This window comes from Ursus americanus, chromosome 35 (assembly GCF_024610735.1).
Source record: "Ursus americanus isolate L20-20 chromosome 35, mUrsAme1.1.p, whole genome shotgun sequence".
NCBI lineage: Eukaryota > Metazoa > Chordata > Mammalia > Carnivora > Ursidae > Ursus > Ursus americanus.
Window position 1 is genome coordinate 23,019,062 of NC_142161.1, and position 12,990 is coordinate 23,032,051.

General features: G+C 34.0%; 2 protein-coding genes across 4 annotated transcripts in view; one reads left to right on the forward strand and one right to left on the reverse strand.

Moving 5' to 3' along the window:
* The window catches only part of FANCM (FA complementation group M), a 61,608-nt gene extending 57,694 nt beyond the window's left edge, over nucleotides 1-3,914 (forward strand). Inside the window, exons 22-23 of the mRNA XM_045799326.2 lie at nucleotides 1,040-1,331; nucleotides 1,879-3,914. Of these exons, the coding sequence (XP_045655282.2) occupies nucleotides 1,040-1,331; nucleotides 1,879-2,017 (431 nt within the window). The 3' untranslated portion in view covers nucleotides 2,018-3,914. The remainder of the gene's footprint in view (nucleotides 1-1,039; nucleotides 1,332-1,878) is intronic.
* Nucleotides 3,915-4,405: 491 nt separating this feature from the next.
* The window catches only part of MIS18BP1 (MIS18 binding protein 1), a 41,266-nt gene continuing 32,681 nt past the window's right edge, over nucleotides 4,406-12,990 (reverse strand). For all 3 annotated transcript variants that reach the window (XM_087859034.1, XM_045799302.2, XM_087859035.1), the window contains 4 exons: nucleotides 11,387-11,535; nucleotides 7,364-7,451; nucleotides 5,588-5,642; nucleotides 4,406-5,408 (listed from right to left, as the gene is read on the reverse strand). In XM_087859034.1, the coding sequence (XP_087715160.1) occupies nucleotides 5,305-5,408; nucleotides 5,588-5,642; nucleotides 7,364-7,451; nucleotides 11,387-11,535 (396 nt within the window). In that variant the 3' untranslated portion in view covers nucleotides 4,406-5,304. The remainder of the gene's footprint in view (nucleotides 5,409-5,587; nucleotides 5,643-7,363; nucleotides 7,452-11,386; nucleotides 11,536-12,990) is intronic.

Below are 12,990 nucleotides of genomic sequence, written 5' to 3' on the forward strand. Positions count from 1 at the left end.
TAAAAAAGGTCATGGAATATGGAATCAGAAGACACACTGAATTCTGGTGTCATGATAGCTATGTGATGTTGAATTGACAAATCAGTCCCTTTGAGGGTTAATAATCTATTTGTCCTATTCATCTTGTGATAATTATGAGGACTAAGTGAAGTCATGCAGGCAAAGGGCGAGTGTAAGAATTCAGGAATTATACAGTCACACAGTATATAGTAAAAAGAAATAATGTAGTTTATATAAAACATTGGGTTGGTAATTGAGCGTTGTACCTCTTTATCCCCATGCTGTCACTGGTAAACTATGCGGCCTTGGATAAGTCACTTTCAGTAGCCAAGTTTGTTTCTTTTTCGTTCTTTTTCTTTCGACAAGTGAGGGCTTTAGATGAAGTGGTCTCTTGGGTCCTTTTAGCGCTAAAATTCTATAATTTTCTCTTTACCAACATATCCTTTATAAAGGAAATAGATTTGGAATAAAAGGAAAGTAACATGGCAAAAGTTACAGGAAAAAAATTATGGAAAAAGTTTTGTTTTTCCATAACGAAAAGTGCCCCCAAAAGGATGGAGGATAGACTATGAAAAGAAATGACTGGGAAAGGTAGGGAAGTAATTTAATAGGCAAATATTAAAGATAACATTAAAATGGGTATGCAGAGTTTTGAGTTACTCTTAAATAAATATGTAAGATTTTATATCAGTTAAGCCAATACTTAAGCTATTCATCAGTGCTAGTGTTGTGAAGAATTTGAGAGATAATATGGTCTTGGTCTTCAGGAATGAGTTATCTAGGAATATAAGCTCTCCTGCTGACTCATCTTCCTATTTGATTCCAATTGAAGACACTCATAAAGATAGTTCTTCCTATTTTATCTTCCAGATACTTGAGAATCACTTTAAATCTCTAGTTGAGGCTTTCTCATTAGCGTAAGGTGGCACTAGTTTGCTGAATGGCTGTAAATCTTGGGATTTTAATAATATATAGTATTAATGATTCTACTTAATGTAAGTTACTAAGGTTTGCATTTTTCTAAATATGAAATATTTAGGAGACACATCCAGGATGTTTAGGAGGACAAAGAGCTATGACAACTTGCTGACTACCTTAATTGGTGCTGGAATCCGAATTCTTTTCAGTTCCTGCCAAGAAGAAACTGCAGATTTGCTAAAGGAACTGTCTTTAGTAGAACAAAGAAAGAATGTTGGTATTCATGTTCCAACAGTGGTGAACAGAAGTAAATGTGAGGCACTTCAGTTTTATCTAAGTATTCCCAATGTAAGTTATATAACCGCATTAAATATGTGTCACCGGTTTTCTTCTGTTAAAGAGATGACTAACAGGTATGTCCGTCTTAATATTTTTAGATGGTTACTTTTAAATGATTCTTAGAGGTATTTCATAGAAATTTTAATTTTTTTAAAAATAAAGATGTATAGCACCTGTTAAGATTATCTCGCTCAGTAAAGACTTTTTGCTTGCCAGTATGTTACAGCCACTGCATGAAACTGAAGTTCTTAATGAGGGGCAGTAAGAGCCACTGCCTTTGGCGAACTTAGAGCCCTCTGGGAGCTAGACCAACAGCTCTTATATTTGAGCTTGCATTCTAACATTTCTAGGCTGTTTAGTTCTGGAACTAGACAAATGTGACAGTGCAAATTTTACTAGTTTTTGTCTATTATATTGCTTGAAAGGATTTCAGAAAATAGGATATTTTAATTAAACTAAAGACCTGTGTGTAAGATATTGAAATTATTGTTATATATGACTTTAAATATGAAGAATAAGTGTCTTCAACTCATGCTAAGGACATACTCTTTTACGTTTGGTGTTAAGCAAGTAAGAATATTAAATTGTACGAGTTAAAAGTTCTACTAATTTATTTTTCAGCTCACCTCAAGAAATCTCCATGTATGCACAAGTAACTCGTCAGAAGGCCGAGGAGATCTATAGATATATTCACTATGTATTTGACATGCAAATGTTACCAGATGGCCTTAACCAAGGTAGACTACAGTCCGATGCATGATCACACGCTCAGGTGCGGTTATGAAAGAACTCTCACAATACTAAGTGCACTTCAATAATCATTGCTGTGGTTTGTGATGATCAGTTTGAAATATGTAAAAGAATATTTCCATATCTATTTTATATTGTGTACATTTTTATTTATATAGATTATAAATTATTTTAAAAGAAAACCTGATGTTCAGTAATCATTTTGATTAACTAGATTATGAAACTTATTTTCTATTGAATAAAAAAAGGTTTACTGAAGGTGCTACTAGAAAGTAAAAGCTCGAGTTAGGGCTGTAGGTTAGGAATTTTCCAGAGTTTATAGTACTGAACTTGCCATTTGTTAGCATAATAGGTTGAGGTGTCTGCTGCCAACTTAATGGTCATAAATAATTTTCCTATATATAAATGATAATATCATCTAGAATATTTTAAATGTCCTGAGTCTACATACATATTGGATAAGATGTGAATGGTAGGTATATCATGGGATAAATTTTCCAGTTACTAGGAGAGATGAAATTTAATTGAATATGATCATCTTACCAAAAGTGTCCCAATCAAGTATAAGTCAAATCCTGCTTTATGAATTCCAACATACACTGCTTTTTTATTGTTGAAATATTACATTCAAAGAAGTGGAATATTGGTGAGACTTGGAGAATTGGTTAGTATAGATGAGCTGCTGAATGTGGACTTCATTGTGCCCATAACAGTGCGTCTGTGATACTATTAATATTTTAAGATGTCTCCATGTTTTTATCTGCAACATCTGAGGCCCTTCTAGTCAGTCTCGTGCTAATGCAGCCTTTAACTATGGATTTCCCCTCATCCCCCATTTAGAGTCCTTTATTCTCTGGTTGCCTTATTTTCTTGTTACATTGCAGGGTAGTTGAACCAATGTCACAGTAGAGTTCTCCTTGCCTTACACCAGGCAGGGGCTTCAAGAGCTCATCTAATTCAAATTGCTTTTCTCTTTTCTTATCAGATGGAAGTGGGGCCCACAAACAAGTGACTTATTCAAGTTTACTGGGAAATCTAGAACCAGAACCCAGGAAGTAGATGGTTCTTTTTTTCACTAAAAAGTTACTCTTAATCGTGAACTTGGCTCCTTTGGGGTAGTATAAATTCTTAATTCTTCTGAAAGCAGTGGATTTCATAGTTCTGCTGTTCAGTAATTCTGTCAGTCAGAGAAGTTCTAGAAGTTATTGGGTCATGTGCAGTTATTGATTTATCTCTCAGCCTCAAATTTACCTTTTAGTATCTTGCTTTGCTATAATGGACTGGACTTTTTGAACATTTCTCACTAAAGTATGCATGATTTAAGCTTTGTCATTAGAAGGAAGAAAGGGGCTTCTTTCTGGTTCCAGTGTGCTGTTTTGCTACTTCTGGCTGTTTTGCTACTTCTGGCTTCTGCTACATGGTATCAGTGGTGCGGGTGGGTGGGGACATGTGGTGGTACTCTGCCCTAGCTGCGTGCCAGAAGTATGCAATTCCTCAACAACTTCACACTGACCTGGGCTGATGACCACTTTGATGACTCTCCCATGCAGACACCAGTGTGCTCAAATTCTTTGTGTCCAACCACCAGACAAAATATTTTATAAATTAACATGGTGTGAGGGACATAACCTAGAAGATTTCATTTATTTATGCTTGCTGTGTGGAGCTCTACCCATATTTAAGCTGCAGTAGCCTTCTTTATAGTCTCATTGGTAGCACTTAACTATCAGTCCTGTTGATTATTAATCCATGTTTGAGCCTACTTTTAAGTCTCCTTTGGATGTTACTTTTAAGCCTTAACTAGCTTATCTTATGACCTGATGGGAAGAAACGGGACTAACCAAGTACCTGGCAGGTGGGATACAATTAAGTAAACTAGGAAGGACACTGAAGGAGTTCCAGTAGGACACAGGGAATATAGGGGCTAGGGGTGGGGGGGAGGCCGCACTTTTTGGTGTTAAGTCTGTGCTATATCAAAATTATCTTTTTATTTCCCATTATGGAATTTAAGTACCTTCTAACTCCTTAAAAATACTATCCATTAACAGTAAGCAGCATGGTATTATACCAAATATCGGCAACTTAAGTTATAAAACAGTATTTTCACTCTAAAATAATCCCTTCATTTGTTCCATCCTACATCTAAAAGTCTTTGTGGCAGAAACAGTTATGAACTCAGCCTAATATCTCTGCAATATTCTTTTTAAATCTTGTGTTTCCATAAATTCTATAGTTATATAACTGCTGATTATTACTAAATTCTTAAGAAACAAGAAAATGTATTTTTTACTAAAAGTTCTGATATTTTTTGAGGCAACAAGCTGAACCAGTAACAAAGTGTATATTTGTTTACTTTCTATGATCCAGTAATCAAACAACAACCACCAAAATACAAATGTTATAAAAGCAAACCAAGTTTATTTGAACAATCTAACTGGAGAGAAAGGGTAAGTGAACATATACTATAACCACAGGAAAAATAGTCTATGTCAAATTTCAAAACAGAGTGGCAGAATAAGCTAAAAAAAGGTTTATTTCTAAAGGAACTATCTGAAAGAAAAATAATGTTTACTATGACATGGCATATTAACTTGACTCCTTACAATGGTAGACCAACTACTTGAATGTTTGTTTAATCCAGTCTTGTAAACTGTCTTCATATGTAAATAAGGTGTAATGCAACAAAATTTGTTCTCTGATTCTACCTAATAAAATACTGAAAAGGCAATAAATTTATATAGGTTTCATAGATATGCCAATCACAAGTTTTAAGAAAAAAATCAGGAGAAAGAGTGTCAGATAGTTTGAACAACATGTAATTTAAACATTAGATCAATTCTGGCTTGTATACCAAGTGGTAACAAATGCTAATATAACGTTTTCATGAATTCAGTAGCCAGCAGTACAATCTACTTTTCATTCTCCCTCCCCTGTCCCTTAACGGTAGCAACATTTCCTTGGAAGCTTCTAAAAAATCTGTTTGGAACATGATTTTCTTAAAGTAAACAGACTTGGATGCTTAAGAAGACTTATCTAGAATATTTTAATATTGTAAAACTCAGAAATTGACAAATATCTATATACAATCAAAACAATTTTCCTTATATTTTAGTAACCTGCAGCAATGAGGAATATTTATAGAAGGATGTTTTACTCTGAATACAAACTCCTAAAACCTTTGAGAAGGAATCCACAATTTCATATGAAGGTACATTATAAGGAAAATACATATATTCCAAAAGAATATATAAATATCTGCTTCTTGATAAAAATCCTGGAAGTATTTTCTCATATTTACTATGTAGAATCAGAGTTTGAAAAATAATAATCTTTCTCTTCTTCATCCAAAGACTCCATAGCATTAGTGAAAAGTTTTCCAATATCAGAGTTTTCTCCTAATTCTGTAGAGAGAAGTTTAATAAAAAAGATTAATATTCTTCTAAAAGTAATTTCAGTGAAATTGAAAAGAACTGAGAAATTGAATAGTAGGTCTGCCCATTTGAGAGCAGTTAATTTTAGTACTATGGTAATAAAGAGACTATCTTCTAATAGACTAAGCTCCAAAAGAAAAATAAATTACCTTTGTAAAACAGGGTTTTTTTTCTTGATGCTGGAGTTGAAAAATCAGTTTCAACCTGCAACAGAGTTCATGTTAATAGCTAAATAGTACCTCCTGTGAATTCTGCCTCAAACATAGACAAAAGAAGCATTCTTCATCCCAAGTACCTTGAACTCATGCCTATAATGATACCTAATCACATTATAATTATCTCTGAAATGTCTACTTCTCTTTTAAAAGAGTTGAATTTATCTAGGGCAAGAACACTTATTCAATGTTGTTTCCCACAAACATGGCAAACATGACTATAAGAAAATATTACAAACTAATGCTACAGAGATGAAAGGATAGTCTATGGGCCTCTGACAGTTGCCAAAATCTAAGTAGTCATTCCATTCCATTAGCAAAATTTAAATTCTTGTCTAAAAATGGTAATTTATATGACAAATTTCAAGTGTATAATACATACTTATTACATCAGTGATTTTTTAACTTTTGGCCATGGCTGGCTATCTTTAAAAAATGAAAAGGAATAGAATAGAAAATATGACAAGGTATACCCATTGTACTAGGGGTAAATATAGTTCAAACTTTTGAGATACAAATTTATGTTCAGATTGTGATATAAATGTACTTTTTCTTGTGAAATGAGTCAAAAACACTATTCTATCATTTATCTCTCAAAATCATTCAGCGACATTAAACCAGTATCATGATTCCCACGTCAACGATAACCACACATGAGTAAAATGAGATTAGAAAGCCTAAATAGCCTGCCTTATTATAAAGCTGGTATGGGGAGTCAGGTCTTGAAATCAGAATTTCTAACACTAAATCCTTTGCTCTTTCTGTGCTCACACATTAGCTACAAAATATTAGTCTATGAAAAAATAGGACTAAATCACAAGGATATTATAGTTTGGTAGACTGCTCACATTATGACCCATTAAGAAAACAGAAGTCCAGTAGTAGTTAGGATGATGTCAGAAATACAGAGAAATAAAAATTCTTAATAGGAAGGGTCCTTATAGATCTATCCACTTGAATTTTTCATCATTGTGCAGAGAACAGACTGAGTGGATTAGGATCTTGCTACTACTCAGTGTGGTCCATGGACAGCAAAACAGGCATTATCACCTGAAGCCCATTAGAAATGCAGAAATCTCAAATCTACTGGACCAAAATCTGTTTAACAAGATCCCTAGGTGACTCCTATGCACATTCAAGTTCGTGAAACAATTATCAAAACCATCCAACTTTTCACTGGCAAAATAGAGACTAGAAGCCCAACAAGTCTTTCTCACTATGTTGATTCCAGGTCCTTTGCAACAAACCAAAATTTCATTCTCCAGTCCCAGGAATGTGGGACTGGAAAAAGGGAATCTAAGAATCACTGAGTCTGTCTACACCCTCAATTTTGGAGATTTCTTTTAAAGAATTTAGTCTCCAGGTTGATTTTAAGTTTCTACCATTTCCTGTGAACAAGTGAAACCCACAGAAATTGGATGTGATTATGTAATCCCAATGTTTAGTTTAGAAACTCTGAGAAGAATTATACTCTAGCAAGTGTGCAATATAAATATGAGGGAGGAAGAGATTGCCATAATCTGGTCAGAAGGAATATGCAATCAGGACATAAGGTGGTCCTCCACTGTACCTCCATAAATTATTATTCTCTAAGATTAACTATTTACTTTGAGGGCAAGAACTTTTACGTAACTCATAACTCCCACAATTTGCCATATATGATAGCTGTTCAATAGATGTAATGAATAAATGAAGAATAAATAAACTTACTTTTTTTTTCTTGATATTACCCCAGACAATGCCACCTTTACTTTTATGGGTTTTTTGCATACGAAAAACATATTTATCACAATCATTCCTGTTTGAATACAAAATTTTAAGTCAACATTAACTACCATACTTCTATCCACTGCTTGAATACCAATTGACAAAATTAATTTAAAATGTGTTTTCATCTTTAAAAAGTGTATTTTCTGGGGAAAACTGTATTTTCTGGCAAATATATATATATTTTTCTGGGAAACAAAAGCAAAAATGAACTAGTAGGACTACAGCAAAATAAGCAGCTCTGCACAGGGAAGGAAACAACAAAATTAAAAGGCAACCTATGGAATGGGAGAAGATATTTACAAATGACATAGCTGATAAAGCTGATAAAGATATTTACAAATTACATAGTATCTAAAATACATAAAGAACTTACACAACTCAACACCCCAAAAATAAATAATCCAATTTAAAAATGGACAGAAGATATGAGTAGATAGTTCCCCAAAGACATTCACATGCCCGACAGACACATGAAAAGAAGCTCAGCATGACTGTCAGGGAAATACAAATCAAAAGTACAATGAGCTATATCACCTCACACCCGTCAGAATGGCTAAAATCAACACAAACAATAGGTGTTGGTGGGGATGTGGAGAGAAGGGAACCCTTGTGTATTGTTGGTAGGAATGTAAACTGGTGTAGCTACTGTGGAAAACAGTATAGAGTTTCCACAAAAAGTTAAAAATAGAGCTACTGATCCAGCAATGGCACTACTGGCTATTTACCCAAAGAATACAAAAATATTAATTCAAAGGGATACTGCATCCCAATGTTTAGAGCAATATTATCTACAATAGCCAAATTATGGAAACAGCCCAAGTATCCATCAACTGATGAATAAAGAAGGTGTGGTGTACACACACACACACACACACACACACACACACACACGAATATTACTCAGCCATAAAAAAGACTGAAAGCTCTCCATTTGCAACAACATGGATGGAGCTAGAAACAGAAAGTATGTTGAGCAAAATAAGAGAAAACAAATACCACATGGTTTTACTCATATCTGGAATTTAGGAGACAAAACAGATGAAATAAGGAAAAAAAAAGAGACAAACCAGGAAACAGACTCTTAACTATAGAGAACTGATGGTTACCAGAAGGGCGGTAGATGGGATGGGCTAAATGGGTGATGGGGATTAAGGAGTGCACTACTAATAAGCACTGAGTGTTGTGTGGAAGGAAGTGTTGAATCACTATATTGTACACTGAAACTAATATTAATCTCTATGTTAACTAGAATTTAAATAAAAACTTAAAAACGAACAAAAAAATATATTTGTCTTTTCCATTTTTACAAAGACAGTGGTGTACTGATGGACAAAATGCTTCAACCTAATATTTTAAAGTTAACACTGAATAAGAATATTCTAGGAAATGATGGTTTTGCTTATTGTTCATTGTCCCATTTGTGCTCTTTCCCAATCACTGTCTTGCTGCCTCTCTTTTCCAAAATTCACTGAGACTTCTTGTCCCTGGACTCCCTTTTATTGGACCTCTCACCCCTTTCTACTGTTCACTTCCTTCCCTTTCCAGATTCAGTCTCACAGTTAACCACTTTAAGGATATATCTGGTGATGAAAACCTTCAATTAATTTATAGGTTCCAGCTAACTGTTGAGTCATTTCTTTTTAGCTTGTCCCCTCCCACCCATTCTTAGCAAATAGGCTTGGGTCAATTTACCGACGCAAATTGAAGCTAACCAGAACGGCTGTTCCCATTTCCCTCTACAGTTCCTAGTCCTGCTTATGATAGTAAATATCAGCTGAACACCAATTCTAATTCTCTCTCTTGGTTTCAAGATCCTTTATGATCAATTATCCTTTCCTTTATGATAATTTGGAAGCAACCTTAAAGCTATGACATGTAGATATTTCTAAACGTGTGACTGTATTAAGATATTAATGTGAACCACAAACACTGCTGCACAGCTAGTGAATAACCTAGCCAGCTGCAGGATCAGCACCTCATGAGTCTGTTGTCCTGTATGAAAAAATCACTTCTGAAGTGATAAAAATTGTTTCATTATTTTAAATAAAAGGAAGCCAACTATTAGAGCTGGTGAGTCAAGGGATAGTGTAGAGGCCTAGGAAACTCATTTTTTTTAAAGTTTAGGAAATATATTCATGATATAGATGAGTCTACCATGTGTTCTATTAGGGGGGAAAAAGATGCCTTTCCATCATTGTAAAAGTGATACAAAAACAAAACAGAACACCGAAACTCTCTTCAGTTTAATTCTACAACCTAGGGGTATAATGGCTGGTGATGTTTTTAGTCAAGAAATTTCCTTTCTGAATACATGTTATGCAAATTGGGATACTGTTTATAATTTAACTTCTTAGCTTTCAAAATCTACTGTCAACTGAACATTATTCTTTGTTGTTAAAAATTCTTGAAGGCATGATTTTCAATTGTTACATATTATTATATGGACAAATCCTAATTTCTTAACTTTATTGGACATTTAGGTCATTTCCATATTTTCATTGTTATGTTTCATAATGAACATCTTTGTCCATACAAATGTACATACATACTTGCCCAAATATATTTCCTTATAATTCAAGGGCCAAAGAGATGAATATTTTAAAGCTTTTGATGATCTGGCCAAAGTGCTTACCAAAAATTTTGTCTAAAACTATACTCTCAATATACTTTCACCTGCAATGAATACTAAATAAAAAATAAAAATAATTTGTGGATTGCTGGGGGAAAATTATCTTTTTACCAAATAAATGCAAATTAAAATTTTACTAAGCTTCAGAAGACTGAATACTTTTTTCTCAGTCGTTATTACCTGGCTTCTACCTCACACCCGTGGAAATTACTATTCATAAAATGAGTGTTGTCCTGCTTGATTGCCAAATGGATTGGCTTATTTTCAGGCCTCACATTATTTTCCATCTTTTCTGTTATTCAATTGCTGGTAACCCCTGATTTTTCTTAATTTTATTTATATTTCAAGTAGTCCCTATGTTCACATAGTTCAAAATTCAAAACGTTTCCCTGTTATTCTCATCTCTAAGTGATCTTAGTTCTTCCTGGTACGGATCACTGATGTTTTCAGTTTATATATTCTTTCAGATATATTTAATTAAAGGAAAGCAATTATATATATATGCACATATATATGCATGTATAACATATACAAGTACACACACAGCCCCTATTTACACAAATAATTCACTGCAGCTATTTTTTTCCACTTAATATATCTTGAACATTTTACCATAATAGTATATCAAGAATTTCTTCATTAATTTCTATGGCTACAAAATATATAAGAATTTATTTGATTAGCATCTGAGTTGCTTCCAGTCTTTTGCTATTATGAGCAATACTCTAATAAGCTGTGCATTCACTGTTTGAGCAGCAGGACTGATAAGTCAAAGAGCATGTGTATTTACAATTTTGATATTGAAAAATTGCTGCTTGCAGAGACTGTATTTATCCTCTCACTAGTAATGCATGAGAATGGCTTTCCTTTCCACTTAATTTGTAGGAGTGCTGCATCAGGAAAATTAGCCTTTTTCTTTGATGAGTTCCATGATTCTTTTGTCAGATCACTATTTATCTTTTGATTGCTTATGGTGGTTGATATGGGGTAAAACTTCACCTGGTTGACTTTACGATTCTTTTTGTTACTGTCTTCTGAAAAGACTTTTGCTAATCAATGATTACCAATAATCCTCCAAGGTTTCTTTAGGTATATTTTATAGTATAACTTGTTATGTAAAACTTTGATACATTTAGAATTATCCTGATGTAAAGCGTGAGCTGTGTCCCTACACTACTGAACAGTACCCCTACTTGTTCATCCTTGACTTCTAGGAACTATTCTTTCTTTCTTTTTTTTAAAAATAATAACTCTTCTCATTATTGACATCTACTATTCAACTCCTGAAATGTTAAATGCTGATGCAGGAACTACAGTATCATATGCATATTTACCTATTTATAGAGGCTAGCATGCCAGGACTGACGTGCTGACACTGAGGAGTTTTGGCCAGTGGAAAGACAACTGATGATGGAGTTGTTGGATTTCTGTCCATACTTGGCAGAGTATCATCCTCCTCTGCACTGTCCTGGAGACTTGGCAACTAGAAAACAAATATTTATTATGAGCCAGGAGACAACCATAAAAATGAATTTCTTATTATTACTAAATGTTTTTGGGTGGCCTAATAAGTTGTCTTTTCCACTGAGATAACTAAACATATTAGTGGTTACAGAACAGAGCCTTGGCCTTTAAAAAATTTCAGTTCTACTGTGTTAATCAGAGACAATGACGCCTATTTCTAAAAGTTGTGAAAAGACCAGGGGTCAGCAGATGTTTTCTGTAAAGGGTCAGATAGTATATATTTTAGGCTTAGTGGTCCACATAGTCTTTGTCCCAAATATCCAACTCTGTTGTTGTAGCATGAAAGCAGAAATACTAAGTAAACAATGAAGATGTCTGTTCCAATAAAATTTTGTTTCTAAAAACTGTGGCCTGCCAGATTTGATCCGTGGGTCATGGTTTGCTTATCTCTGTGTAAATATAACAAAACAGAACTAATTAATTGATTATTATGCTTGGCACTTAATAGGAACTCAAGCAACATTAAACTTTTGTGTATATACCTTTCCAATAAACAATTCAGTCCTTCATTAAGATGTTACCTTCCTTTGCATTAAAACCTTAGAGAAACCTGAAATGATGGTAGAATTATATAAAGGATATAACCCCTAAAGGACCATGGTTGTTACGCAGGGAACATAGTAAGAGCCTCAGATGGCTCCCTTAAAATACCTCCCTTTATTATCTGTGTAGGCTAAAAACCCCAGATAATGATGTTACTAAATTCTTAAAGCATTGTGTAGCCTTTTAATATTAGAGATGATGTAACAATACTAAGAAATGAGTAAATAAAAAAATTACCCCTGAAGTTTAGCTCACGAAAACAACCCTTTGAATTTTTACACTTCTATCAGTTGTCTATATCTATCCATTTTTGCGTTGATCTTAATATTCTTAACATTTACATTTAAATTCTAGAAATAGTCTCAAATTTGCAATTAATATTTATATTGTACTTGACTGTTCATGAAGAACATCCTTATTGTATATATACATTGCTTCCAGTAAAGATAAACCTGCAATGATTATCTTTGTCAAGATTTTTGGCTTCGGGGTGCCTGGGTAGCTCAGTTGGTTGAGCGTCTGCCTTCAGCTTGGGTCATGATCTCAGGGTCCTGAACTGAGCCCCGCATCAGCCTCTCTGCTCAGTGGGGAGTCTGGCTCTCCCTTTCACTCTCCCTCTGTGTTTTCTCTCTCTCTCAAAAAATAAAATCTTAAAAAAAAAAGATTTTTGACTTCTTTTCAATTTCGTAGGATAAATTCTAATGAATACAATTAATCTAATGGTTCTTGAACATGGCCATGATGCTTTCCAAAGGTAGGATTCATTTTACATCCACTAATGTATGGCTACATCAGTATCTCCACTGCTTTTGTTAGTGGATATTTTAACTTAGTTTTACAAAAGATTCCATAACTTAGAATATATACGTAT